Source organism: Kwoniella dejecticola, chromosome 1 (genome assembly GCF_000512565.2).
Source record: "Kwoniella dejecticola CBS 10117 chromosome 1, complete sequence".
Taxonomy (NCBI): domain Eukaryota; kingdom Fungi; phylum Basidiomycota; class Tremellomycetes; order Tremellales; family Cryptococcaceae; genus Kwoniella; species Kwoniella dejecticola.
In genome coordinates this window covers 1,398,466-1,425,953 of record NC_089301.1, presented here as the reverse complement: position 1 = coordinate 1,425,953, position 27,488 = coordinate 1,398,466, and the positions used below count along the sequence as shown (strand labels likewise).

Genomic DNA, 27,488 nt, shown 5'->3' with positions numbered 1-27,488 from the left:
TCCTTTGTCGACAAGCCTTCCCACCTTCTTTTCGCATTTGCGCCCTCGACATGTTTTCCCGAAGTGTAAGAGAATTGGTCTATATCCAGGGATTATCCCCTTCTTGATTACGATTCGCTTTCCACCACCAAACTCTAAAACCCCAGACGATCGAAACCTACCAACGATCTGACTGACCAATGCAATAACCGGAATGGCTCTTTCATCCCAATCAATGCAGACGACTGCAGACTCCATCTTCGACAGTACGAAAGTCGTCACTGTAATAGGCTGGGGATCCGACCATCCTGAAACCTCTGGTCTCGGTAAACCCTCTGACTTCTGCATCAGCTACACGAAGACTTCCGATCGGCGCTTCATGGGATTGCAGTCAGGTTATCAACCCATATGGTTAACACGGACCAGTAGAAGACATGGTGCTACTGACATGCATATGGTGGAAGGGAGCGAAGGGACTACCATTGTCGATCAACCTCTTGCGGGTGATCATTATGAAGAGGGTATCATCGGGAAGACAGAGCGTGATACCCACAGACATTCTCGATGTTCAGTGCGTGTGCGGGATCGCTGGGAAATTATACCCGAAGGTCAAAACGCAGAGACAGTCGGCAAAATGCTTGAGCAGCTATATCAAGAAAGACTGGAAGGCTTGAAAGAGGGGAGGTCAACATTCCAAAAATCCAGATCTGATGATAATGCAGAAAATTCGGAAGTCGAGGCAAAGAATGAAGATGCACGAATCAACGAAGAACTCTCCATCTGGTGGCGCGTGTGGATAGCATCAAGAGGCAAGGATTGCTCGTCTGGCCCAGCCGATGGTGAAGGTGTCTGATCGTGAGGTATATCGATTCTCATACGATATTAGTTATCTATCAGAGCAGGTAAATTGTCGGAAGCACGCCAGGAGAACGGTATATATATAATTACATATATGTTCGTGAAGAGCTTCTGATCCTTCCCTAAGAACATTTTACAGCACGCAACCTGTCGCTATGTACTTTCAGCGAGGCTCGCAAGCGGTAATTCGAGTTCAATCTTTTGACGGCCATCAATCCATCCATAATCTAGTCGCTATTGACCGCAGTTTTGGAGCAGCTTGCGTGTACAGATCTCGACCCTGGCAGCTCCACCAATGAATGAGCATCACTCAGTTATCACCAAGGAGCTTCTCGACTCGCTATAGAAGTGTGATCGGAGTTTGTAAAGTCCGAGTTATCCCTTGTTGAGTGACGTATTGATCGAATTGTAGCTGTTTGCGAAGTGTAAGGAGTTGAGCCTAGGTCTTTTCTGTCCAGACCATAATTGAGACGAGAAGGCGAGGTCACATCGAAAGGAGAGGATGAGTAACGAGGAAATGGTCGACCTTTGTTTCGGCGATTCGCTCTTGGTCGTTGACGATTGAAGGCCAAAGCTATATAGCTATGCACATGGATCCCTATACCCCTATGCCTCAGAGCCTATCAGTTTCTCCTTCATTTCATTGCGCTTATCCCCTCCTCCGAATCATCAGTCGTTCCACTCTCCAGATATCACCCTCTCCGTACTGAAACCACTTAACGATGGCCTCGTTCAACAGCACCAAGATAGTCCAGAAATTTGGATGGGGCTCTAACGATGCTTCAGACCTTGGACCCAACGTTCCACAGGAATTCATGGTCAGGTACACACGGCCTTCTCCTGATTCCGTTAGTTGGTCGAGATTTACTCAGCAGAGTGTCAACTACGCTACAGACTGGCATCCTAACCCTTTCGACAAGAATTTGTTTCAGGTTCGAGACCCTCTGATGGATTACAACACCGCCCGGAACATGCTGAGAAAGGTGGAAGTCGACAGCCACGGCTCTCAGCGGCACTCTGAATTCGTAAACGGATTATGGCGTTCGGGAACAGACTGCGATGGTAACACTGTTTTCACCGGAAAGATGCCCTCGGAATCGGTGGTCCCCTCTCAATTTCAAGGCATTGAGGCTGCCGATCCTGTCATCACAAGTGACAAGGGTGAGGAGAAAGCCTCTACTCAAGGCGACGGTGTTGAAAGCGACGGCGAAGACTCATTTGTCGAGATCGATGTGACAGGAAGTTCTGATCCGGGTATGGACGGAGAAGACGGCTTTATGATGGTTCATGAGGATCAAGTTGTGGGTCCTGATGAAGGCCCTCAGGATTGGGCACCGCTGGAGACTGATTAGCTGGATTGGTACGACTCTGAATCGCTGTTCAGGGTCTCCGAAAATTTCAGTGGCTCTGAATACAGATCTATACCTCTGTAAGCATGTGACCGATGTTGTCCATTCAGGTGACAATCACACGGTCGCCATATCTATTGTACTGTGCTGGTCAGCCTATCAGAGAATCTGGCATATGTGGCGACTGGTCGTAGTGCTTCCATGTCACACTGGAAAGTCGAAATTGCTGCGTTCAGCACAAGCGTTATGATCGGTCTCATTGTCCGGCGAAGGCGTAATCCAGGAAGGGAAAAGATGCTGTGAGGCAGAAGGAAGGCCCACTTACAAGCGATGACAATGTCCTTTGAGCAGACTACGTATCCCTTGTACTCGAACGAAGGCGACGCTCCTTCGTTCTAGTTGGACTTCGTTCTCGAGTCGAGAGCGTGTCGTCGAAAAGCTGTCTATAAAAGTTAGAAGAGTCGGGCACGCAACAAGCCTTTTTTCTCTTCAGCATATCCATCTTATTAAGACACGATATATATCGTTCGAGCTCGAACATGTCTAGACAGCCTTCTAATCCAACTGATCTTCACTCACAATGGGAAGATTTCAAGCAAGGCAAATCCTCAAAACCGCCTGGTACTTTGACTGTAGGTTTCGGTACCTATAGGTCCCGCAAAGGAGGGGTGCTCCGTATGATCGTCAATAGTGGTGATGGCGTGACTCTCCAAGAGTTCCATGATGGGTCCGTCGCTGGCAGGTGCAGTCAGTTCGTTCACTGCGGGGAGATGCAACAGGAGGCTTTCTCCCGCGAAGATCCCTTGGTTAATTGGAACAAGAAGATGATCGTATCAAAAGGGGACAGCAAGCCCGCCGTTTATACTAGAAATAGTAGCACTGGAGAAGCTACCACTGCAGGCGGAAACACTGGAGATGGTACAGCTATCTGGGAAGAATACACTGTCGAGAATGCGAACAGAACCGCTTCGAACAATGAGCCAACCTTTGTGTCTCAGACCAGAGATTTCCTTTCCGAAGTCCAAAATCTCCATTTCAATGACCATGAAGAAGTTGGAATTGGGCATCATCTTGGCGACCTCGTCAGAGCTCTTCACGAGGAAGAGTGTCCAATGTGGGGCTCGTCCCAGGGGAAAGACACTCCAGAGCCCACCGTTGTATCGTGTTCATTTACGATGGCCCCTCCGGCGTGACGCTGTGTGACACCGGTCACATGTCTGCTTCCATATACGAAGTTACTTGACGTTTGAATTATTCTCAGTACAGTATTACATGCACTCTGGGGCTTGCACGCGAGACTGTTGACATATTGGGTTGAGGGGGCACAAGGCTATCGACTTTGACCAGTTCACGGGCACAGTTCCGAGCAATGAGACCTAGACTGCATGAACGCTTCGGCTTCAATGACGTTCCTATCAGCGCTTCTCACGTTGAAAATCACCCGTCACTATTCTCGGGGCTTCATGGATCCAGGCTCTAGCAGTGTTTCCGGTGTGCCTCGTCATACAGTAAATAGAAAGGTTCTGCCAAAGCCGAGATGTATTATAGTGGCTCTTTTGGTGATGGTAGCCTGGGATTCATCAAAGCAGCTCTTGCTTTGACTTCTGAGTACTCAGTGACGCGATCCTATGCGGTCATGTTGTGCTCATGCTATGCTTAAGTCTAGGCTCAAGCTTGCCAGGTTCTCTTTGGGAAGGCAAGCCGGTTCGGCGACGTTTGATGACGCAGCAAAAATAAGGCGAGAAGATCAGCTTTTTTTCGTTTTGACGACCCGAGGCTTATATAAGCAGGCGGTGTGTGTTCACCTGAGATTCTGCCTTGACGCTGTTCCTTCACTATCGTTCATTCGACTTACACACAAACAACCTTTTTTCCTTGTGTCTGTCGTATCTGTCAGCAACAAACGTCTATTCGTTCACAATGTCAGACCTAGGCTATCCCTATTCCTACATCTGTACCCTCACGGCTGACGGTACCGAACTGAACACCGCATTCTACCAAAGAAAGGTCAAGCGATTGGTAACTTTCCCCTGGCGAAGTATGGAACAGGGACACCTGCCAACACCTTCGGGCACACAGATCAGCGAAATCCTCGCAGCTGTCGATCAAGAGACCCCGTACCTTGGCGGGACGAACACGAACGCTGCAATTGAGGTCAGAAGAGGCTTCTCAAAGACCGGCGATCAGTGGGATATCGAAGAGTACAAGGATGTCACTAGTGGTGATTGGCTACATATGTTGACGGATCCAGCGTCGCGTGTGGTCATAGATGACCTGAAAGAGCATAGGAGAAAGCTTCGCGAGAATACACATAGTCAAGGTGAGTGGCCATGAGTCGTCGGTGATGTAACTGCAGAAGCATGACTGACGAAGATGCCAGGCTGGTGGTCTAGCTTTGCAAAGTCATCCTAATGATTCCGCTTCCCATTGACCAAGGCTAGATGGTCTGTGCGAAGATTTTACGGCTCATGATCTCATACTGATTCTGTCATGCAACGATGCAGCGTTCAGACCATACATGTCCTGTACAGTCTGCGTCAGAATTGTTTATTCTTGAAGCGTGTCCGTCTCCCCAACCAAACCTGGCCTTTGTGAACCTTTGTTACTTCTAAAGCGCCAATACAAACATTTGTCCTCTGCTTCTCGGTAGATCGCACCTGCTCCACCGACAGTGGCTAATGCGCTCCAATGAGTCACAATCCTGCATGGCAATCGTGTGAAAATGAAGACAGCTTACGTCTCATTGCCACCGGGCACACTCGAGTATCCCGCTCGCTAAGGCGCTGTGAGGCGCTTACTTGTGCCCGTCTGCCCCTGTCTCCTTTTTTCGCTTATACAGTCCTTCCTTTGTTACGTGCGACTCCCTGAGTGACTTCGCAAAAGCTGATGCATGCCTCTCAGTAAGTCTACCTGCGTGCTCATCCACCTTCACGAGATACGGTATGTAGTTCCATTGATGAGAGGCTTCGCGGCTCGCAGCGCTATCACCTCCAGACCTTTGTGCGAATATCAAGCCATCGCTTGCACACAGCCCTGACGAGCAGTTGCAGACTTCTCAGAGATAGACTGTTCTCGGTGCGCCCACCCTCTATCTCATACAAATATACAGCCACCCGTTTGACTGTTGCCTTAATCTCACTTATTTTGCCACTTTGACCACTTGAAGTCTATCCAGAACAGGACATCAACGCCACTCAAACAATATGTCGCCGACTGATAGCGGGTTTGAGTATAAGCGCAAAAGCTTCTTCGACAACGACGGAAAAGAGTCTTCAGTAACGTACAGGAGGGACAAAGGGCTGCTCATGGTCAGGTGGAAGCCCATCGAATCCACCGCTGATGAGGGCGAGAAGTCCAATACCGGAGGAGTCCAGTCTAGCGGTGAAGCAAGCGTTAGTGCTGGAATAACCAGCCTATTATCTAAATCGAAAGATCCCACCTTTTTCTTGAAGAGCTATTCAAGAAAAGCGGACGACTGGAATGATTCTGTCGATTACTACAGATCATACCCCTCCGGTGATTGGACGCCCGTTGGTCCAGATAATGAGAATGACCGCGATTGTAGTCTCGCATGTTACAAGCAGAAGGCCATAGGGTATCCAGTAGCCAATATTGTGAACCCTCATACTATGATCCGTACGTCATGCTTGAGTCAAGTCGCAACCTCACACAAGTACGGCAGCTAATCAAAGGTTGACTTTATGCTCGTAGGTGACAACCCAGAGTTGTGAGCGGGAACCTCTCTCGTTGTCTAGTCAACGGTGAGTCCTATGCTGACTTCGCTGCGCGATCGTAGGTACAGCAAATGGAAATTGACTCCGGACTAAGAGTCAACAGCCGAAGGATGGACTGACTGCTGGCTTTTCTGAGCGACGGCGGTGGGTTTCGGCGTATAACCTTGGACGAAGGTGATTTGGCCTCAGTATACATGACTTGTTCATGCTCATAGCTGTCCATTCATTTGTGCTTATGCATTATGCTCCTATCAGATCGGTCACTTCGCATCTCACCTTTGATGCTGAGAACTTGATGAGTCTTGTACATGACCTCATCATCAAAACTTGTTGAAATCCTATTCTGTACCTTCTTGACAGGTGGGGGGTTCTCGCAACCCTTGTTGGGCAGAATCAAATTCATCATTCTTCTCAATGCTCGGAGATTGTCCGACTCGAGTCGACTCAATCATGGTAATCCAGTTGAAGTATACTATATATACTGGTCCACCAGGTACTAGCGATGCTCTTGCCTCCAGAAATAGAAATATTTCCTCACACCTCACAACTCACATTCCATATAGTACTGTGCCACACGCAAGACAAGCTACAATATGCCTTTCGTCAAAGCTCAGGGAAGCAAGTCTTCCTCGGTGTAGGTGAAATCTTGATCCAGCGTAAAGGCTCAGTGCAGTGTTGATATCGCTAATATCGGTGCTGAAATAGGTCCACAAGGCACGATTCTACGGAAAACCCAGATGATCAATCGTCGAATGCGTCTGCTAGTACCACAAACTCCGTGGGCGGCGGCTCTCAGACTTCGCAGCAAGGGCCACACGAAGGTGCAGCCTTGGAAACGATGCTGGCAACTCTGAGCCGAGATGCCGAGTATAATCCAAGTGAGGACTTGCAAGCACTAGTGGATAACGAGAACCCTTTGCCCTCGTGGATGCAGAATCTGCAGGGAAATGTATAGATTTGATACTTCAAGACGTGCAATTGCGACTGATGAATGCGCATGACCCTTTGAAGTCCCCAATCATCCGAAATTATTTCGTCAGTGTTTGATTCGTCAGACAGAGATCCATGCATGTCCTTTGCCTTCCCCTTGAGACATGCATTTGTCATGAGTATAGCATAGCTGGCGCATCTAGTCTACCATGATGCTTGACGGGGCGAATATGGGTAGCAGACTTATGACACTTGTCATGTTGACCCATCTTCGGCCTTTCGTTTCTGAGGTAGATACTTCTCCGCATTCCGCAAGGCAACTTGCAATATTCTTTTCTCTCCCAAGCGGACGACTGCAGCATAACATCTGCGTAATGCCGAAGGATCGACCTTCTTGACATCGTCGGCGTTACTCTGCTCCAGTAAAGCTGTAGAAGTGGTGGGCCGGGGGATATGATCCGCTGAAATTGACTTGATCACTTCGAGATCGGACTGCACAGAACAGCACATCGCTGAATTAGCCGCTGAAGTAGAAATCCCATTTATGTTCCGAGAGATTCTTGAAAGGTAGGTGAAGGGCACGACATACCTTTAAATCGCCAGTATACTTGGATAATCTAATTTGCACAGCGTGAACGATGACCGACGCAACGTCTTTATCTATTGTCGTGGTGGGCAATTTGCCTTTCTTCTTCGCTCGGAGCCATTCACTGTCATACAGCAATAACCGAATGAACGCTATGAACTCGTCGTCGAATCCAGGGGATAGTGTGAGGGGGAACATACTATTTCGTTTGTCTCTGAGGATCAGCATTCTAGCTCAATTACAGCTTGCTTCGAGAGCTGATAGCAGAAATCATGTGCGGCTCAATTCGAGTCAACTCGACTTACTCATCTAAACCTTCTTCCAACCACCAATCCACCCGCTTGCTCACTTTCGCTTGCCATTTCTCCTCATCCCCTCTCTTCTTCCCCAAGACCGCCTCTATCGACTCTATGATGACTTTTCCATCTATCAAAATCTCGTCTCCTGGATTACCGAATGGCCAATCTCCGATCTCCTCTTCGCTGAGAAGCTCGACTTGTTCCGTCGGGATAGATAGGACGTCTACGTGCCCGTATTTCCGCAGTAGCTCGGAGTTGGGAGGCGATGCGTAGGTGTTGTACTATTCGTTGCCATGATCATGTCAGCGTTGTATTTAAACACTTGTCTGAGATCTCGATCGACTCACGATCTGCTCGTCTTTCCCTATCGGTTTAGTCGATTTCATAGTAAATCCCCGCTTATCCCACTGACCACCCTTCTCTTTAGTCTTCTCATCCGTGAATAGATTCGCATTATCCCGTTGATACGCGGCATTCAACATGTCTGCAAAGGGTATCATGACCACGGTCTCTTCTCCTTCTTCATCCTCATCATCGCTAAAATCGCTCTCGTCGTCACCCCCATCTGCCGGTTTGGGCGAGGCATTGAACCGGGATGCAGGGACGGTGAATGACCGCGAGAGTATGCGCGATCCTTGTATGTGGAATGAATCGAGTGTATGATGGGGTGAGCTTGGTGGAAATAGTTCGGGATGAGCCTGAGGAAGAAATCACATTAGCGTTCTCATTTTAGCGTACTACTTGGATCACGAAACGGAAGACGCACTTGTATTATCGGTAGGAGGTTTTCTTTGTATTCTTTCTCGGCATCTTCTTTCCCTATACGATCTGTACCGCGATGTCCTCAGTCTTGCTACGTATTTTGAAGAACAGTGGAATATATAGAAGATCTCACCTTCGATATCAGTACCGATCAACTCTTTCCTCTCTTCGTCGTTCCACATCATCGGCGTATCGAACTCAGTTGGCATATTCGCTGTTATCGAATCAACTTCAGTCAGCTATGCTGGGTCCGGTAGCTTTGAGATAATTGCAATGGGTCCGGCTCACATAGATAGCCTGACCACGGACTCTCATCTCCCCTCCCACTCTCCCTTATCATAACCAGTATGATCTTATTCCATCCTCTGTCTACGCGCTCCCATTCTTCCGCTGTGAGATATTTCGACAATTCCGAAGTGTACGGCGAGAGTATTAGCGAATCAGGTATATGGAAGAGGGGCACATCCTCCTATTTATTGCAACAAGATGATCCAATAATCATTCAATATAAGCTAGATTATCTACACTGGTTCCGCAAGAGGAAGTGACATACAGGTATATCCTGAAGTGCGGTTGCCCCATAACCCATTCCGGGGAAGGGTTTCAGTCCTAAGTATTCCTCGTTGTACCATCCTCCAGCTTGTTGAAACCATTCAAGAAACTCCTTGGGGTTGAACGCCATCATGCTGCCTCGGGTGCTGGTGCTTCGTCCAGACTATGCAATGTGATCTCTCATCAAATGTATAATTTCCGTTCGTTGAGCACAAAGCAAACCAAAATAATCCTTCGAGCCTTTCAAGTGGAGGTTATCTAGGATCAACAAGTCCAAATCACGTGATGTGACCATACTGCATGAAGAGGACATCTATACAACAACAAACCCACTAAATGGCGATACATATAAATCATCGACTGATCAAAGCTTATTCACTCCCAGTCTGAGTCCTCATCAGTCTCGTTGACCGGTGTACTAGCTTGGACGACAGGCTTCTTGACGTTGCCTTGGTCGCTTACGACATCGTAACTCTCTTCAGAATCCCTCGGACTGGTCGAAGCTGAAGTGAGGGCTTTGGGAGGTGCGGGCGCAGTACTCGACGAAGAAGGCATCTTCCCGTCGTTCTCTACTTTCGGGGTCGCTTCTGCCGCCTGAGCAGTGACGGAGTCCAAGGTGGTCTGAGGTGCGGCTGACACGGGGGATTCTTCGGGTTCATCGTCCCAGTTGAAATCATCGGTCTCCGACTCATGCGTGGTAGCTGAGAGGGATGTGATCAGCATGAATACAGGACGATGGGTGCGTAGCTGAGACGTACCTTGCATCAAAGCCTTTCGCTTCTTCTCTTCGCCTTCTATCATGTGTTTATGGAATAAGTATCGTTGCCAGAACTGCTCATCTGTGAGATGTTCCGGTACTACAGCGCATGACGGTCAAGAACATCAGTGCCTAGAGTAACCGATCAACAGTTTCTGAGGAGCATGTAACTCACCCAATTCCATCCTGATTCCGCCGACATTACCTTCCTCGACTTCCCTCAACTCCTTCCTTTGACTTTCGAAGTGTTCATTCACCCATGCTCGGAACTCTTGCTTTCTTTCTTCTGTCTCGCCTTGACCAGCAGGGTCCACCATAAGAAGCTCTTTATCTTCCCTCAACCTCCTCAAAAGCGCATCTTTCCTACTTCCAGCTAATGCAAGCGTCGAGACGGTCTTTCTATCTCCTGTATCAGACGAAGGGATCTTTTCCTTCGAGGACGTCGCTGCGGTGGGTGTCGAAGTCGAGAAGGAGTAGAAGTCACTTCCATCCCAGCCCATACTGACCATATGCTTATCTTCGTCACTCCCATCGAAAGACGAATCAGGCGGCACGACCTTGACATTATCTTCCACCCATTTCTCGGCATCCTTCAAGAACCCTTCTGATTTCTTCAGATACTCCTCAGCTAATTTCTCAGCTTGCTGGATACTCAATTGCAGATTCTCCTTCGCACTTGAGATCTTCAGATTTTCAGCTAGCTTCGCTCGGAGGACTTCTGGATTGGACAAATTGGGATTATTCGAGGCTGCGTCCAATGTCTTGTGCAAGGTCTGCTGGAGGGTATGTTGAAGTTGAGTTGTCGACGAGGTCAGCTTGTTCAACAGATTGCTCGTTGTATTCTCGGTATTTGAGGATTCGCCTTGATCGGTAGCCTTGCCTTTTCCTTTCTCTTTAGACTTCTCCTCTTCTTCCTTCGCAGCTTTAGCAGCTTCTTTCTTCGCTTTCTCGGCTTCTTGCTCCGCAGCGTACTCTGCTGGATCCTTTCGAACTACTTCGATATTGGCTGTTCGAAGATACTCTAAATCGGCTTGAGCTTGGTGTACCGTCTTGTCAATATCAGCCTTGAGAGTGGTCAAAGCCGATGCGGACTATCAAGATTAATCACACCCATAGTCTGATCAGCATATTTCACGGCACATTACAGGTCGCATGGTAGGTTTACCTGTTTCTTAACGCCTCCCCACCAACTATTCAACGTTCCCATCACTTGCCCCACTTCCTCCTCAAAATTGTTCCTGTTGATACTCTGTTGCAGAGCTTGTTGTACAGTGCGTGTAGAGGCAGCATTTGATGATTGGGCTGCGGCTGGTGTTTCGCTAGCTACGGTGGAAGTGGAAGTTGGTGCATGGATCGTTTCTGCTGGAGAAGCTGGTCGAGGTGGAGTAGTGGATGCAGTGGGTTCGACCGCAGAAGCCGTCGTGCTAGTCGAGGGACTTCCTGCATCCTGTGCTGTTGACGATGTTGACATCTTGGCTATTTACCTGAGCTGTAGTCCAAGACGTGGTAATTCATCAGTCTGATAACATGAACACTGCATGAAAATGAGAATACTCTGTCTGTTATAGGTAGCTGAGCTGGACGGGTGAGATCAACTGAATACCCGAATCACTCAACCTAAATGAGAAACTCACTTAACAGATCCACTCGGACCCACGTGTGATCATATGAGCTTGGACGCGTTGTGCCTGAAGGATAATTCGGATTCGTAACACATAGAGATTCACTAAGTAGCAGCAGTAGATATATGGAGGACACCAGTCGTCTTCATTTCAATTTTCTCATCGTTTTCAGGCTCAAACATTCTTGCCTCCATTCTCACGAGAGATACAGACAGGGAGACCTATCTCAGGAGGGTGTTCAGTGGTCAGATTGGCAGGCTCGACATGTCACAATCCCAACCCCAATCACAGAGGTATGACGAATACGCCTTTGAGCCAACTCAACTCTCTCAACCGTATTTCAGCCAGACGCAGAATAGTCAATTCGCGAACAGTCAAGTGGAACCAAGGAGGAAGTACTGTAAGTGTCTGTAGACCATTTCCTTGGCTGATGTTCTTTATTGCCCTTGCATGAGCTGATGAAGATGGATTTGATAAGGGGCGATATTCATACCTACCCAATCCGAGAGGAACATCTTAAAATTACCTTGGACCAAGCCATCTATCCAACTAGGCAGGGGTCCGAGAGTCTTATCCGGAAACGACGTAATCTTGCCCGAAAAGAGAATATCGAATATACATTGTAAAATTACTCTAGGCATACAAGGTGAAAATGGTAGTGGATCATCCAGTTCAAGCTCAATACAAGCCTGGAAGGACGGAGAATGTGAGCCCGAGGTATGGCTTGAAGATCTGAAAAGCAGTAATGGGACTTTTGTAAGCGTTGACATATCCTCAAATGTCTCATCACAGGCTCTCGACTTTGGCTGAGTTGCCGTTGTACGGGTTAAATAATATCGTAAAACGAGCTGACGATATCATTATTTTAGATAAACGGTATTAGGGTGACGAGTCGACGGATGCTTCAACACGGTGACGAGATATCGCTCGGACATTCGGGCACGCTGGAGAACCACGATGTCAGGTATATCTTTCGTTCGGTCGGTGCCAAAGGAGCAAGAATGGGTCAAGGGAGTAGTAAGCACGATATGGTTGGTGCGGTATATGAAAGGTATCAGGTCTTGGATAGGTAAGTGTCGACTTCTCGCGCCTGTTTGCGATGATTCTGGAGCAGAAAGTCAGGACTGATGCAGTCCTTCCTGGCCATTCCCAGGCTCGGTAAAGGTACTTTTGCTGAAGTAAGGAAGGCGGTGGATGTCGAGACGGGGGATCTGCGAGCGATTAAAGTGAGTTACGGCTCATCCACTCTGATCTTTCTCTCCGATGATACAACTGATTTCAGTCCTGCTGTAGCAAATAATCAAACATCGCTTCGCGGGGAACGAAAAGACTTTGGCACTGTTTCAGAGGGAGATAGAGATATCTAGGACGCTCGAACATGTATGTTAGCCCGATTCGTTGACATCGATACACCCCGTTGCTGATCAATGCATGCTTTGCATGAGTAGGAGAACATCTGTAGATTGCTTGACTACTATGAAGATCCACAGCACATCTGTTTGGTCTTAGAATATATTGATGGGGGAGATCTATTGGATTATATCATGAATTGGTCCGATGCAAATCAGACTGGTGGAGGATTGCGTAAGTCCAGAAGCCTCCTTTGAGACTCATGTGTTGTCCAGTAACAGACACTGATCTTCCCCGCATGCCTGTATAGCCGAACATCACGCTGCTGAGCTGACCGTGCAGATATGTCGCGCCATGGCGTATACAGTGAGTCCACCTTGGCTAAGACACAGCTAATTTTCGCAGCATTCTATGGGAGTCACACATCGAGATCTTAAACCGGAAGTGAGTGCAGCAGCTCGTCCCTCGATGAAGACGTATAGCTGATTGATCGGCGTGGTTCCACAGAATATCCTTCTTACCAAAGAGACGGCAGATACACCAATAATGGTTAAAATAGCTGATTTTGGGTTGGCCAAAATGGGTAAGTAGCGATTAAACATCTTCGGACCTTAGTCTATACGCTAATGCTCTTCCAATCAGTCCACGCTGAGACTATGCTTACTTCAATGGTCGGTACCCCGCAATATCTCGCTCCTGAGATCGTCATGCAGAGCAGAGAAGCGCCTGGCTACGTCAATGTGGTCGACTCTTGGTCTGTAGGGATCATCGTTTACAGGTAAGCTGCTAGGGTCTTCCATGTTGTCAGGGCACAAGCTGACAAGCCTGGTCCAGCATGATGACAAAAGCTCTACCGTTCGACGAAGACGGTGCATTGCCTGTTGAGGTGAGCATTCATGTCAAAAATCTGAATGTGATTTACTAATCCATCTGTGTTTGGCAGCAACGTATCAAAGCTCGATATACCCAACCAGCAGACACTGAATTGCTAGAGAAACTGAACATAAGCGATTTGGCGATCGATTTCATTGGTCGACTGTTAGCCAAAGACCCGCGTGACAGAATGACGATGGAACAAGCGTTGCGACATGAATGGCTCAGTGGTCCGAGCGAGTCACAATCGCAGATCCAACCATCTCAAGCACTCGGTGGAGATTCAGTATGGTCGATCGAATCTTTCGAAGATCAGTTCCCTTTCAACCACGATCCCTCCAGCGATCCAAAGTCTGACGTAGACCAAGAAGAAATTGGAAGATGGTCAAGACCCATGACCGCTTCTGGAACGAATTATGAGAGTGTAAACGAGTTTGGACGATCAGCCGCCTCGATTGCAGGGTCAGAAGAAAGCTTTAGTCAGCCTATGGGCAATCTACATCTCAACACACCTTCCGCCCAGAGGCATGGAGTCAAAATCAGCGAATCGAGGTTGCAAGAAGTTCAGTTCCCTTCTTCCCCTCCCCTTAGCAGCGATTCCGTCGGCGCGATGAATGTGGAACTTCACAAAGATCAAGAACAAGCGATTAAGGTGGGCGAAAAAATGCAAGTGAGCAGCGAGAATGGAGGACAGGCGGACGGCGACATCAAGATGGGAAGCAATCAGGGTTTGCTCACTCCAATGACTCCGAATTTCGAGGGCAACATACCGATCAAAGATGAAGATATCAGTATGAATGGCAAGTCGGTGATCAATGGAAATGGGAATGCCACTGGAACGGCGATTCTGACAATGCCAGTGACCAAAAGGAAGAACGAAGATGATGATCGACGAGAAGGCGCGTTCAGCTCAGGAAGCTTGTCTCCGCCACCACAAGCGCCTGGACACTTGGACGGTACAACGAACAACGATAAACCATCTTCAGCTGGATCCACGGCAAGAGGTACATCGAAATCACCGGTCAAACCTAATACTTTACCTACGAGGCAATCGACGAGGACTACCAGAGCGAGGAAATCGATGAAGCTGACTTGATTCGCCCGAAGGAGGTAATCGGTGATAAGCAGTGAGGAAAATCAAAGAGGGAAGCATCGGTACGAGTCAGGTTCAACATTGTTCTGGATCTAAGGGGGATAGGTTGTAATTTGTTTTTTGTGAAAAGCGGTACAGGCGGGGCATGTATGCCAGAAGGAGGGTCCTTTCATTGTAAACGCATTCTCATCCGACTGATCAACGCAACGAAACGTAACGAAACCTTTTCGTCTAACCCATGTTGATAATCACCCTAAAAGATATCGTTCAAAATAGTCATATAGCGATATATCCCGAGTGGGACGAGCCCCAAAAGACTAAAATATATACATATGTATGTCAAGTATTTGTCGTATGTCATGTCATACCATACAGATAAACCCATTCGGGGATTGTGTATAGATGGTATCTATAGGAGTAACCTCGAAGCATAATGTACATTCGTATAACTGTCGATCACTTTCGCGAGATCCTCAACACCGACAGTAGTTCCCGTCCTGCACGACGTCTGATAATTTCCTGCGACATGGAGACAGATTAGCTAGAGTTCTAGAGCCGAAGACTACGATTGAGCTTGAATGGGAGAGGTGGATGGTATGACTCACTTTGCAGAGTAATCCTTTACTTTGCATTCGTTGTGCGATATCTAATGGTTTATTCTGGATTATCGTCACCAGATACATCTTGCCGGTGGGGGAGAGCAGATCCTGTGAGAATCGAATTATCAGCCAGGCATCGAATTGAACGTTGAACACGGGTGAATGGCTCGGGTTTTGGTTTCAATCATAGACTCACGGGCAATTGATTTAGGACGATATCGGTTATGATCATCCCGTTATCGCCTCCTGCCCATGCGCCGCCGATATCTCTTAATTGCTGGGTATCGTTCAACCTAAATTGATTGCCATCATATTTGAGTATCAGCCAGCCGATGAGTGATCAATGAGGTGCGAGGTGCCATTGTGGACACTTTTAGATGTTGGATTTGGGCTAAAGGGTGCAATAGAAGTGGCATAGCACTCACTCTTCAAGATCAGTCGGTACATACGGCGGGTTGAATAATAGTATATCAATTTTGCCTTTTAGACGAGCCGATAAAGGACCAAGCAGATTACATTGTATAGGATTCAGGGTGATCTGGAAGAAAAAACGCCCTTATCAGCTCTCGACTTGATACGATACGGACATGAGCTTTACAATACGGGCTTCAACAGTCGTGAGACTGGTCGTAAAAATGGGGATGGGATGTGTATGTGATATGGCTTATGCCAGCAGTCACACTCACTTGATTCGCCTTAGCGGTTCGCTGAGTCACTTCGCAAGCATATCGGTTAATGTCGGTCGAGAGGACCACTATGCGATGCAATTCGACGTTTCTTGAAATCAGACTGGTACTTCACCAAGCGATGCTTTGAGCGGACTTACAACTTGATCCATGTCCAATAAGCTGAGTTAAGAACGTAGATGCTATTCCTGAGCCTGACCTGTCCATGCATCATGAGCATCATAAGCATCTGCAAAGTCACTGATTGACAATTGATACTTCCCCTGGACAGTCCAGAGAGTTCGAGGATCACGTTTTCGCGGATCGACTCACCCAACCTCAACGCATACAGTGGGTTGATCGTCCCTTATGAGCTGAGCATCGATTTCCAGCGCATCAAGAAGAATGAACGAGTCCTCTGTCACGATCCAGTCAGAAGATCGGACTGATCAGCTCAGAGGTATCTTCATCTTCGGCAGTCAGTCCAGGGTTAACGCACCGGCGGGCTCGTAGACGTGCTCGTAATCTTCTTCAGTGAGATGGGCTATATGGGGAGTAGGAATGGATATCGGATTTGGAATTGACATTCCATCGAGCCGGTAGTATCGGTCTTGCCCTTCGCACGTCGAGTAACAAAATCCGATTTGAGCTTGAGGTTACTTCGTTATGATATGTTGGAGGTTGTTGGCAAGATCCTCCACTACAAGTGAGTGTCTCTCGAAAAACCAACTCATATTCTCGAGTAATCTTATCTCTCTGAATCCAAACGATCGACCCGAAATTTGAATTACGTAATACAATGACCCAAGGCGACGCGACGGGTCCGAGCACACCAACACACAGCACACACAGCGTCATCATCGATAGAATACAGCGAATTCACTTCATTCACTTGCATTTCTCCCTCTTCTACCTCTGTGAGCTACGAAAAGTCGCATACAAAATTCGCTGCCAACATGTCGGGAGGACAAGCAGGCATGCACAACCTCAGTACCATCTTGTGAGTAATATGCACTCGAGCAGCTTCATCTCTCTGTCCCATGGCTCTCAACTGATCGTGGTTCCGTTCCGATAGAAAACGGCTCGAAGGTCAGTAACTCAGCTTCATGACCACTGGACTTGAGCTGGCTCCAGCTGATCTGTTCTGTCATAGCCGTTACCTCTCGCTTAGAGGACGTCGCTGTCTCATCCTCCTCACCCGCGCCTACTTCTTCTTTGAAATCACCCACATCCAACACTCACGAACACATCACTGGAGGGGCAGGCGGGGCCAGTGCACCACCACCTCCTCCACCTCCCCCTCCTACTGCTCCACCTGCTCCACCTGCCGAAGAGTCTAGCTCTCCGGCTGTCAAAGCATACGAGGATGAGATCATCAACGGCGCCCTGAAGGAGTTTATCGAAAAAGCTGAGGAGCTCGGTGGCCCGGTCAAAGAGCACGTGAGCGATGATCATCTTATCTGATTCGAACAAATCTTGTGTCTACCCGCCCCCGTTGAAGCCATTAGACTGACGAGAATCATATCTGATCAGTCGGCTCTATTGCCAGCCTTATGCGAGGCGCAACTTACCTTCCTCAAACTATCTTCCAATCATGCCAAACCCGCTACCCCAGCCGCTTTGGGCCCTCTCTTAGAACCCCAAGGCAAGGCCATACAAGCGATCATGGAGACCAAAGACAAGCTGTCTAGAACGAAAGAAGGCAGAGACTGGAATGTGTGCTTCAACACGCTGGGCGAAGGTGTACCTGCTTGGGGATGGGTTCAAGTTGTGAGTGCATGCCAGAGCATTTGGTAGCCCGTCACCTAGAGGTGAACAATAAGACACAATAAGAGAGCGTCTTGGTTGACGATCATGTTCCGCATAGGAACCTGCACCGGCTCCATTCGTAGCTGAAATGAAGAACGCTGCTCAGTTCTGGGCTGACCGGGTGACAAAACAATACAAAGACACGTTAGTATAGCTTAGCGGGGATCTTCGTGCATCTTCATTGGATCACTGCTGATATTCCATGGTCTGCCAGTAACCCTGCTGCAGTCGCTTGGGCTAAAGCTTTCGCTCAGCTGCTGACATCGTTACAAGCCTACGTCAAGCAATGGCATACTACTGGAGTGGCATGGAACCCAAAGGTCTGTCTGCATCTTCGCATGAGGAAAGGTCGAGTCTGTTCAGCTGACACTTTCTACGATCAGGGCTCTCCTGCACCTTCATCGATCCCTTCGGCACCTGCTGCCGGTGGTCCACCTCCACCACCTCCCCCTCCCGCCGCTTCAGCTCCCTCGAAACCCTCAGCTCCTGCAGCAGGAGGCACGGCAGCCCTGCTTGCGGACCTGAACAAGGGCGGAGCTGTCACTTCCGGACTTAGAAAAGTAGATAAATCACAAATGACACATAAAAATCCTGAACTCCGACAATCATCCGTAGTACCTGACGGTGCATCTGGGAAGAAAACGCCTCCCACTTTGAAACCCAAGCCTGGGGCTGTAGTGAAGAAGCCTGCCAAGTTGGAATTAGAGGATGGTAGCAAGTGGATGATCGTATGTCAATCTCCTTGAGCTGATCATCATGTTCAAAAACGGTGGTCGCAAATTGATCATTGCTTTTTCGTGGCAATAGGAGTACCAAGAAGACAACAAAGAAATTGTCATCGATCAGACGGAACTGCATCAGACTGTACATATCTTCAGCTGTAAGAACTCGGTTATCAGAATCAGCGGAAAGATCAATGCTGTGACCATGGGTGAGTCCACGTGTCTTGGGTATTATTCGAATACTCTCAAGCGAGAGAGCTCAAGCTAAATCTTGTGTCATCATAGTCGGATGCAAGAAGACATCCATAGTCTTGGACAGCGCCGTCTCCTCTCTGTCCATCACTTCCTCCCCATCATTCGAAGTTCAAATCACAGGTAGTATCCCGACCATCCAAGTGGATGCTACCGATTCAGGCCAGATCTACCTTTCGAAAGAAACAATGGACACGGTGGAGATCATCACTTCTAAGACTTCCAGCTTGAATATCAGCTTGCCAACTGGCCAAGATGGTGATTTCGAGGAAAGACCTGTTCCCGAACAGATGAAGACCAAAGTTGTCGGAGGGAAATTGGTCACTGAAATCATCGAACATGCTGGATAAGGTCTTGCGCAATAATGATGCGCATGTCTCGTTTTCTCCTTGTAGTCTTGTAGTCCCGACAATCAGGATGCATATGGATAGATCCTTTCTGAAGGCATTGCGAGCTGTCGGAGCGCAGTCCTTTTGCCATGTATCTGCATTCACTTTGGGCGGTTGTGGCCGGCTTTTGCGGGGTGTGGTTATCTCTTATCACGCCATCATTCAGCATGTCATAGGAGATAGCCGTTAGTCTCTTTTCCTTGAATTTAACCTTTTCTTTCTCTTTGTTTGGCTTTGATTCTCATTCCATTCCTTTCCTCTGCTCCTTCTGACCCGCTGCGGAGGCAAGAGCAAAGACAGACGAACGCCCCTTGTGTCATACTGCGGTTCTGTAGCTCCAACTTAAACATACAATAAATCTGTTTGCCGAAGACCAGGGATTACGGAAGGGCAAGTTGAGTTTGAGTACAGAAATAACCCTGGCCAAGTTACCTTGAATACCTTCCTTGGCTTGCACCGATGCTGCTGTGCCTTCGTGTATTTTTAGACTGGTAAGATACGACGATATGTTGAAGCTCGTGGTTAACTCCTTAATTCCGTCGCTTATCGTGGTCAAGCTGTCGATGGCGTTTGTCTTGCTCACTATTACGCTATCTCTTATCTCCAATCATGACAATATGCCGATGAGCCTTTTGTATTCCGTATGCTTCACCTGTGGGAACGGGTTCTCATGGGCATTAGATGAAATGAGAATACTTATATCGCCTGACACGGACAGGTTTCAGCAGAGTCTTCCGTATACTTATACCTTCTAAGTCCTATTCCAGTTGCTTTTTAGCGTTAGCTCGATTAAACGAGTGGTCAAATCTTCCTATCTTCGCATAGGGCTAGCTGATCGGGTTCAAAATGTCAGTCGTGGATCATGGAACGACTGCGCGAAATCGGTTCAGTCAAGAACATCAAGCCTACAATTCTGATTACACTCATGACTACAATCAAGACCCTCCTATCTCGGAAGTACCTCTTCAAGATGACAGTCCAACTCCCTCTTCTCCAGAATCGAGAGATGACTACAAAGAGAAAGATAGAGATGTCGAGAAGGCTTCTCAGGAATACGATTTACCCCCTGCGAATATAGCTATTCTGGAGAAGGAGGAACTTACGCCTGATAGAGCGTTTGATGTTCTGGTAGAAGGAGATCAGTCGCCTTGTAAGTTTGCGTTCTGCAATAGTGATGAGACGCAATCTAGCCCGAGACAGAATTCTCAGCCTTCGAAAGATAACGAAGCTGAAAGAGAAAGAGTTTCGCGTATAGAATATACGCTGATAAGCTGTACATGCACTAGTCCCCGAAGTAGCTGCTTGTGTACCGAACTGGGACGACACCACTGCACTCTGCAATAGTGAGCGAGCTCCTGCCTCACCGCTCGTCCGTTTGAACTCTAAGATCTAACTTTTATTTCATGATACTGTAGCCGTCCGAGCATGGATCCTGATAACTATCTTTGTCATTGTTTTCGCCGGTGCGAACCAATTTTTCGGCTTGCGATATGTGAGTAAACGCTGATCGTACTCATTCCCATTCTCGCTCCAGCTTCAACTTTTGCCGCTGTTCACATCTCATGATGCAAGGCTGAGTATTTGCTGTGATGTTTCCCGTTAGCCATCCCTGACCATCGGATATGTCGTCGCTCAATTACTCGTACACCCAATTGGTAAAGCCTGGGAGAAGCTTCCGAGGTGGAGAGTACCTCTTGGACCGCTCACCTTCGATGTCAACCCCGGCCCATGGTCAATCAAGGAGCACAGTCTGATCGCCATTTGCGTCAATCTTACCGGAGGAACAGCTTACGCGATGGGCTCGTTGGTCGCTATTGTCAGTCCAGTATACTGGAATAGAGATTATGGACCTGGTTTCTCCTTCTTGTACTTGCTTACCACCCAGTCTTTAGGGTAAGCCATTCGCACTCAGGCTCAGATTTCTGAATACCGAAACACCTTTCAGAGGGGTATCATATGCTAATATAGCATTTCATGGCAATAGGTTCGGTTTAGCCGGTCTTTGCAGACGATGGCTCGTGTACCCAGCAGCTCTGATCTGGCCTTCGTCGTTACCGTCCACGGTTCTGCTCAGAGCATTGCATGAACCCCAAGACCACTCGCCTGCGAATGGCTGGACAATCACCCGATACAAGTACTTCATCTACCTGACGATCGGCGCTTTCACTTGGTTCTGGTTCCCCGATTATATCTGGACTTCATTGAGCACTTTCGCCTTCATCACCTGGCTCGCGCCAAACAATCAGAAAGTCAACGCTATCTTCGGTGTAAGTTATCGCTTGATACTTCTCGGACCAAATATGCCGAAAACTGACGAGTCTGGCCTCAATGATAGATGAGCTCTGGTCTGGGATTATTACCCATCTCTTTCGACTGGACACAGATCACATACGCCTTTTCTCCCGCTTCGCCACTTACCACACCTTGGTATATCACTTGTAACGCTTATGCTACCATCGTGATCTTCTATTTGCTCTTATCGCCAATCTTGTACTACACCAACGTATGGCAAAGTGCCCAGTACGTCAAACTTCACCCGTTCCCCGAAGTCATAGCCTCCTCAGGCATGCTGATTGTGGTCTGATTGACGCAATCGTAGTCTCCCCTTGTTATCGAGTAGTACATTCGATAATACCGGAAAAACATACAACGTCTCTCGAGTAGTAAACAAATTGACGCTCGACTTCGAATTGGATAAATACAAAGAATACTCGCCGATGTATGTCAGCATGTCATACTCGTTGACATACGGTCTCTCCTTCGCTGCAGTCACAGCTGTATGCTTCTACACAGTCCTGTATAATGGCAAGGAGATCTGGGCTAGGTTCAAAGACGCCAAACACGGTGGAGAAGATATCCACAAACGATTAATGGCGTCTTACAAGGAAGTCCCCGAATGGTGGTACGGTATCTTAACGTTGGTTGTCCTCGGTCTGGGTATATTCACGACGACCTACTGGGATACCGGATTACCAGCTTGGGGATTCATCTTCATCTGCTTCGGTATGGGTGTGCTCTTGATTGTTCCTGAAGGTATCTTAGAGGGAACTACCAATCAACGAAGTGAGCTTGATGCGCCCCTATCTTATCGTTATGACAAGTAGAGCAAGTCATACATGCTGATACGGTAACACGACTAGTCTTCCTCAATATCATCACAGAGTTGATCGCGGGGTACATCTGGCCCGGAAAACCAATTGCCAATATGATGGTCAAGATGTACGGCTACAACACCGTCAAACACGGCATGGATTTTGCGCAAGATCTAAAATTGGGTCAATATATGAAAGTTCCACCTCGGACTCTCTTCTCCGCTCAAGTCTACTCCACCATCCTGGCGGCTGCCGTACAGACAGGTGTATTGCGCTGGATGATCGGTCATATCGAGGACTTGTGTTCGCCTACCAACAAAAACAGGTTCACATGTGCCGGCGCAAAGGTAGTGTACAATGCTTCGATCATCTGGGGGACGATCGGTCCTCAGAGGATGTTCCAGAGCGGTCAAACTTATAACGCTCTGATGTATTTCTTCCTTATCGGCGTGAGTGTCCGAATCACCTATCACACGTATTACATTGTAACGCGAGATTCAAATTCTTGAATGACTGACTGATTGATCATCATCTGTCGACCATAAAGCCTATCGTGACCGTAGCTGTGTGGTTGTTGTACCGAAGATACCCTAAGAGCTGGCTCAAATATGTCAATATCCCCATCTTCTTCAACGCCGCTGGGAATATTCCTCCTGCCACTACTAGTGAGTAAACCGTGTTGTCCCGTTTCGAAGTCTCTCCGTTACTGATGATCTTGTCCAGCCCAATATTCCCTATGGTTCATCTGCGGTTTCTTCTTTAATTACTTACTACGAAAGCGCGCCTTTGCCTGGTGGAAGAGGTACAACTGTGAGTGGCCTCTGTCGTTTCTCCTTGCCATTCTCGGATGTTACCATCAATCAGGACTGAGCTCACGACATTTTGCCTCGCAGATCTCACACAAGCAGCTCTTGATACCGGAACAGCCCTTGCTACGATCATCATTTTCTTCGCGCTGAGCTACAACAACATCACCTTCAAATGGTGGGGCAATACCGTCGGATCCAACACCATGGATGCGAAGGGTACTCCTTGGATAGCTGTTCCGAGCGGGACTCATTTCGGTCCAGGACCAGGGGAGTTCTAGGCGGGATCTCACCAAACAACCTTTGCCTCGACATCACCGCTCGAAGGATCCGCCTTGGTGTAATCTTCTAGCCCTGCAACATAGTGTGAATAAAATCTATGATAAACACTTCAAGCCCATGTCTGTGACCCACTGATCAGTATAATCCTATCATTTATGCGCCTTCATGCAAACGTTTTTTACAAGATCCTATACGAGATGAGGCATAGCCACGCGTTTTGACTAAAATCCTTTCATCTGCGCTATGTCATGTTTTCCTTTTGAACGAAATTTGCTAAGGAAGACAAGCTCGAAAAGGGATCACTCACCGCTATGTCGAGCTCAATCCCTACCAACATGAATGTTTTGAAAGCCACTGTCCAAAATCTTTCCAATAGTAGATGTCTTTACGAGCGCGAAGCTTCTGATATGTCAACATCCTCAGAGCTGCCATCTCACCTATCGTTTTCACTGAGTCTTCGGGTCGCACGTAGCCCTCAGAGTGGTAGTTTGGGGTTTGACCATGATTTCACGCTTGATCCACCAGCATCCACTTTCTCAGGAGAAGATTATAAAATCGTCGAACGACTTGTTTGTGATTCTGACAGATCAGTCATCAGTTGGATGAGACGCCCTGAGACAATCGCAAGCTATCTTCGAAATCCAGACACATTGCGTGAAGACACAACTGGAGGGGCAGGATTTTCGATATCCACACAAGACTCGATCCGAGAAGAGATCTCCACGGTACTCGACCAAGTTTTGTCACGATTCAATCGAGAGACAGGTAAATCTGTTGATATCAGGGTAAATTTTGATGAGGATACACGGTATGGTGTGTATGAAACGGCTTTGGAGCCGCTACCTGGACTGAAAGGACCGGAAACATGGGACTCCTCCATACTCATGGATACAAACGGCCAGGAGGGCAGCACAGCGTCCTTGCATACCGGTTCGCGAGATCGCTGTGAGAACGAAGCGGGGAGTAGCTGGGAAGAATCCGAAGGACACTCTGATGATGATGACGCTTCGACAGCCTCTAGAGAGGACTGCAATTCAGCATGCAAGAATGCGATGCTGGGTGCCTGGCGGTCGACTGCCTTTCTGCGTGGAGCTACCGGCCTGGAAGGTACTGCCGTGGTTGAGCCAGTCGAGTCCGCTCTGAGGTCGGATCCGCACTCCTTTTGTTCCGATGTCAACTCAGAATGAACCGTGTTGCATCTGTGAACAGATCATCCGAGCAACACAAGTAATTGCGGTCAGTTGGAACGTGAGGAATGATAGGTAGAACGGAATCACATACCCACTTCGATAACAGCTCGAATACGTCCCCCTGCGTCCTTCTTTTGACTCATGCATTCCTCTCCTTTTTTCGGCCATTCCATGGCGGATCCCCCCGGAGATGTCGCTGTGTTGTTTTGTTTTAATCGGACCTGGTCTAAGCTGAATTGGACTTAGCGCAAGCTTGCATCATCTGAAATTTCGCCAAGACTTTTTGATTAGATTAGGGCACCGTGCTAAGGCTGACTCCTAAATATACCCTGTTTCGAGGAGGGGAACCGAATGTCAAAACGTACCTCTTGCAGAAGGCTTGAAATTCACCCCGACCCATTAATTAGACTTCCCGTGTTCCTCCAGAACAAGCACTTGTATTCGGGAGATCGCTCGGCAAAAAGATCTGAATTTACGAAGTAACAACTTTCTATGGTACCTTACGGATATCAATTTGTTTCAGGGTTTCAGATTAGCGCCACTTACTCATACCCTTTCCGTTCCTCAAGCTCTTCCCCAACCCACCGAGGTGTTCTTCGGTCCTGTCGTCCTGTGAAGGCGCCGTAAGTCACCTATCTTAACGAGAGATAATGCTGATTTGAACACGTTTTTGACTCTTTTAGGCTGTACTCGTATATGTCCCGTGACCTGTCTTTGATCCGAAGCATATCCACCTCTCCCTCGACGTCTCTACGGGGTGGTGGGGGTGGGCGCTCCTTTGATTGATTGGGTCCGAGCGAAGTATCTGAAGCGATACCTTCTCCGTGTGTATCATTTATTGTCTTCCTCTGCTCCCACGTCTAGAGTTACATACACTTCCAACATTCCCTGGGCAGTTGCCAAAAGTCCGATCACGTAAAGATTATATTTCTTTAGTTGAAAGCGATCCCCCAAACGAAAGATTCAGGTAAAACCCCTTGATTTTACCTCATACACGTTCTCGGAGGGTCTTGATCTGACACCTCCCTCCCTTCCTTCGCTTCTTCAAAACAGGAATGCACAAAACAGGGTCTAAGCGTGACTGCATGAGTCAGTCGGTCCGGTTGTTCTCATTTATGTATATATACCGCAGTCACGAACAACATCCTATCCCATATCTTTACATCATCTCTCCAACAAAGTTATCATATTCGTATCGTATCATCCGCAGTATCGACACGCAGCAGGCATATAATCTTATCTGTAAGCTATCTCTTCTAACCTTCCTCAAGTGGATTTGAAGACGGGCTTGTCTCATCAAGCCTGACAACAAGCCACATCGTCTCGTTCAGTTAGTTGCAAGGAAACTCTTGCACGTATCGCGTCGAAATCGAGTGCTGATCTGCCTTCTCACCTTTCGCCCTTTCCCTTCGTTCTATCACCCCTGCTCATTCCCTTCGTTCACGCCGCTACACGTATCCAATCAATCTCATCACCTTCACAACAACGACAACACGCTGCCCGACGATTCCATTTGCCAACAGTCACTCTTTCGTTAAAACGACCAGTTATACAAGATGTTCGGACTCGTTGCTCTCGTTCCAGTTCTCGGCGCTATCTCAGCTGGTAAGTCGCACAGCTTCTTCTTGAAGCCCTCTTAAAACGCTAGCACGTTTGTTGTGGAGCGAGTGCCATCATTATTGCTTGGCAAAACGCGCTCGAGCCGGTTCTTGGTCAACCCGTAACCCGTTTTGTGTTTAATGTTGTTTCGGCTTCAGCCGAATGCGCAGTCTTTCCGTCGTTCCGTCATTCTGTTGCCCCGGCCGGCTCACAATGCTGATTCTGTCTCTGTTTGCTTGAGTAGCCGCTATCAGCCCTGAGGTCATGCGAATGATTCCAAGACAATCAAGCATTGCCGACGCTTTTCCCGCTGCATGCCAAAGCCAGTGCACAGGTGCTATCCAGATCTACAACGCTTGTCTCAACAGCGACTACAACACCTGTTTGACCGTCTGTAAACAGGACACCTTCAACGACTTTGTAGGATGTTTCCAATGTGTTCTCGATAACACCTCCGGTGTCTCCCAGTCTGAGTGGACTCAACTGCAATCTGCTGTTGATCAAATCAAATCTGGCTGTTCTCAATCCGGTCAATCTGTAACTGGTGGACTTCAGTGAGTTGTTGTCTGCCATCCCTCCGTGGTTCCGCTGCTCGCTTTCTTAGAGAATTGATACTGATCTCTGCGTCACACGCGCTCTTCTCTTCGTAGAGCGTTATCCGGAACAGCTACTCCCACTGCTGCTGGAGGTGGATCATACTCCACCATCCACTCTTCTGGCGGCGGTGGTGTCGTTGGCGGAACCTTTACCTCTGCCGCTTCAGGCCTCACTATCGCAGCTTCCAGCGTGAGTATGCTTCTTTTACCCCCTTTTGTTCACAACCTTACACTACACTCTGATTCACTGCACCGTCCCGTGTTGAATAATTAGCCCGCATCTTTTCGTTGTATGCTGTATGCTGTATGCTGACGATCTGAATTCTTAGGCTGCCGCTGCTGCTAATTCCAACTCCGTCGCGCTCGGGCCCAGCGCTGCCAGTACCTCCATCGGTGGTCCTATCTCCGCCGGCGAAGGGCCCTCCACCTCAGCTGGTGGAGCTTCCGCCGGTTCCGCTTCGTCTGCTGCCGCGTCCGCCGCTGCTCCCGGATCCGGGGCTCTTCCCGTCACTTCCTTCGTCGGTGGCTTTGTTTCTCTCGTCGCTGTTGCCGCCGGTATGGCCATCGCTTTGTAATCTTCTTTCCCCCAAAGTCGTGTCTGCCAATCTGTCATCGGATGGGATAAACGGAAGGGAAATGATGTATTGCTTCAAGGGAATTTCGATTCGATGATTGAAATTTTTTTTTTTTGCTTTAAACCAAGTCTATACGATCGTTTGATCGAGTAATTATCATATAGTATG

At 48.1% G+C, this 27,488-nt stretch overlaps 13 protein-coding genes across 13 annotated transcripts; 10 read left to right on the top strand and 3 right to left on the bottom strand.

Annotated features, from left to right (window-relative positions):
- Positions 1–193: 193 nt before the first annotated feature.
- Positions 194–832, top strand: I303_100542 (uncharacterized protein; the record flags this gene model as incomplete). The annotated part of the gene is made up of 1 exon (XM_018403914.1): positions 194–832. The coding sequence occupies one exon, from the start codon at positions 194–196 to the stop codon at positions 830–832; it is 639 nt and encodes a 212-aa protein (XP_018266568.1).
- Positions 833–1,559: 727 nt separating this feature from the next.
- Positions 1,560–2,189, top strand: I303_100541 (uncharacterized protein; the record flags this gene model as incomplete). The annotated part of the gene is made up of 1 exon (XM_018403913.1): positions 1,560–2,189. One exon carries the CDS (start codon positions 1,560–1,562, stop codon positions 2,187–2,189), a length of 630 nt encoding a protein of 209 aa, XP_018266567.1.
- A 536-nt stretch (positions 2,190–2,725) lies between these two features.
- Positions 2,726–3,379, top strand: I303_100540 (uncharacterized protein; the record flags this gene model as incomplete). Its single annotated transcript, XM_018403912.1, has 1 exon — positions 2,726–3,379. The coding sequence occupies one exon, from the start codon at positions 2,726–2,728 to the stop codon at positions 3,377–3,379; it is 654 nt and encodes a 217-aa protein (XP_018266566.1).
- A 727-nt stretch (positions 3,380–4,106) lies between these two features.
- On the top strand, positions 4,107–5,251 carry I303_100539 (uncharacterized protein; the record flags this gene model as incomplete). Its single annotated transcript, XM_018403911.1, has 2 exons — positions 4,107–4,506; positions 5,166–5,251. 2 exons carry the CDS (start codon positions 4,107–4,109, stop codon positions 5,249–5,251), a joined length of 486 nt encoding a protein of 161 aa, XP_018266565.1.
- A 138-nt stretch (positions 5,252–5,389) lies between these two features.
- On the top strand, positions 5,390–6,013 carry I303_100538 (uncharacterized protein; the record flags this gene model as incomplete). Its single annotated transcript, XM_018403910.1, has 3 exons — positions 5,390–5,822; positions 5,898–5,913; positions 5,983–6,013. 3 exons carry the CDS (start codon positions 5,390–5,392, stop codon positions 6,011–6,013), a joined length of 480 nt encoding a protein of 159 aa, XP_018266564.1.
- Positions 6,014–6,513: 500 nt separating this feature from the next.
- I303_100537 (uncharacterized protein) lies at positions 6,514–6,875 on the top strand (the record flags this gene model as incomplete). Its single annotated transcript, XM_018403909.1, has 2 exons — positions 6,514–6,554; positions 6,626–6,875. The coding sequence occupies 2 exons, from the start codon at positions 6,514–6,516 to the stop codon at positions 6,873–6,875; spliced, it is 291 nt and encodes a 96-aa protein (XP_018266563.1).
- Positions 6,876–7,105: 230 nt separating this feature from the next.
- I303_100536 (uncharacterized protein) lies at positions 7,106–9,182 on the bottom strand (the record flags this gene model as incomplete). Its single annotated transcript, XM_018403908.1, has 8 exons — positions 7,106–7,342; positions 7,440–7,635; positions 7,742–8,016; positions 8,083–8,433; positions 8,502–8,563; positions 8,631–8,711; positions 8,786–8,966; positions 9,051–9,182. 8 exons carry the CDS (start codon positions 9,180–9,182, stop codon positions 7,106–7,108), a joined length of 1,515 nt encoding a protein of 504 aa, XP_018266562.1.
- A 242-nt stretch (positions 9,183–9,424) lies between these two features.
- Positions 9,425–11,277, bottom strand: I303_100535 (uncharacterized protein; the record flags this gene model as incomplete). The annotated part of the gene is made up of 4 exons (XM_018403907.1): positions 9,425–9,750; positions 9,808–9,906; positions 9,982–10,897; positions 10,972–11,277. The coding sequence occupies 4 exons, from the start codon at positions 11,275–11,277 to the stop codon at positions 9,425–9,427; spliced, it is 1,647 nt and encodes a 548-aa protein (XP_018266561.1).
- Positions 11,278–11,692: 415 nt separating this feature from the next.
- On the top strand, positions 11,693–14,747 carry I303_100534 (uncharacterized protein; the record flags this gene model as incomplete). The annotated part of the gene is made up of 12 exons (XM_065968137.1): positions 11,693–11,828; positions 11,907–12,184; positions 12,298–12,497; positions 12,582–12,654; positions 12,722–12,808; positions 12,877–13,012; positions 13,089–13,114; positions 13,184–13,222; positions 13,286–13,361; positions 13,421–13,556; positions 13,613–13,664; positions 13,722–14,747. The coding sequence occupies 12 exons, from the start codon at positions 11,693–11,695 to the stop codon at positions 14,745–14,747; spliced, it is 2,265 nt and encodes a 754-aa protein (XP_065824209.1).
- Positions 14,748–15,200: 453 nt separating this feature from the next.
- On the bottom strand, positions 15,201–16,595 carry I303_100533 (uncharacterized protein; the record flags this gene model as incomplete). The annotated part of the gene is made up of 8 exons (XM_065968136.1): positions 15,201–15,263; positions 15,350–15,451; positions 15,540–15,636; positions 15,769–15,881; positions 16,030–16,097; positions 16,170–16,228; positions 16,342–16,426; positions 16,508–16,595. 8 exons carry the CDS (start codon positions 16,593–16,595, stop codon positions 15,201–15,203), a joined length of 675 nt encoding a protein of 224 aa, XP_065824208.1.
- Positions 16,596–16,964: 369 nt separating this feature from the next.
- On the top strand, positions 16,965–19,141 carry I303_100532 (uncharacterized protein; the record flags this gene model as incomplete). Its single annotated transcript, XM_018403904.1, has 9 exons — positions 16,965–17,008; positions 17,084–17,097; positions 17,162–17,448; positions 17,542–17,778; positions 17,876–17,961; positions 18,032–18,137; positions 18,201–18,545; positions 18,625–18,748; positions 18,825–19,141. The coding sequence occupies 9 exons, from the start codon at positions 16,965–16,967 to the stop codon at positions 19,139–19,141; spliced, it is 1,560 nt and encodes a 519-aa protein (XP_018266558.1).
- Positions 19,142–20,026: 885 nt separating this feature from the next.
- On the top strand, positions 20,027–23,359 carry I303_100531 (OPT family small oligopeptide transporter; the record flags this gene model as incomplete). Its single annotated transcript, XM_018403903.1, has 11 exons — positions 20,027–20,330; positions 20,467–20,523; positions 20,596–20,672; positions 20,784–21,073; positions 21,165–21,447; positions 21,516–21,700; positions 21,780–22,243; positions 22,321–22,721; positions 22,820–22,937; positions 22,996–23,082; positions 23,166–23,359. 11 exons carry the CDS (start codon positions 20,027–20,029, stop codon positions 23,357–23,359), a joined length of 2,460 nt encoding a protein of 819 aa, XP_018266557.1.
- A 2,747-nt stretch (positions 23,360–26,106) lies between these two features.
- On the top strand, positions 26,107–27,320 carry I303_100530 (uncharacterized protein; the record flags this gene model as incomplete). The annotated part of the gene is made up of 4 exons (XM_018403902.1): positions 26,107–26,155; positions 26,394–26,703; positions 26,800–26,935; positions 27,075–27,320. The coding sequence occupies 4 exons, from the start codon at positions 26,107–26,109 to the stop codon at positions 27,318–27,320; spliced, it is 741 nt and encodes a 246-aa protein (XP_018266556.1).
- Between the last annotated feature and the right edge of the window lie 168 nt (positions 27,321–27,488).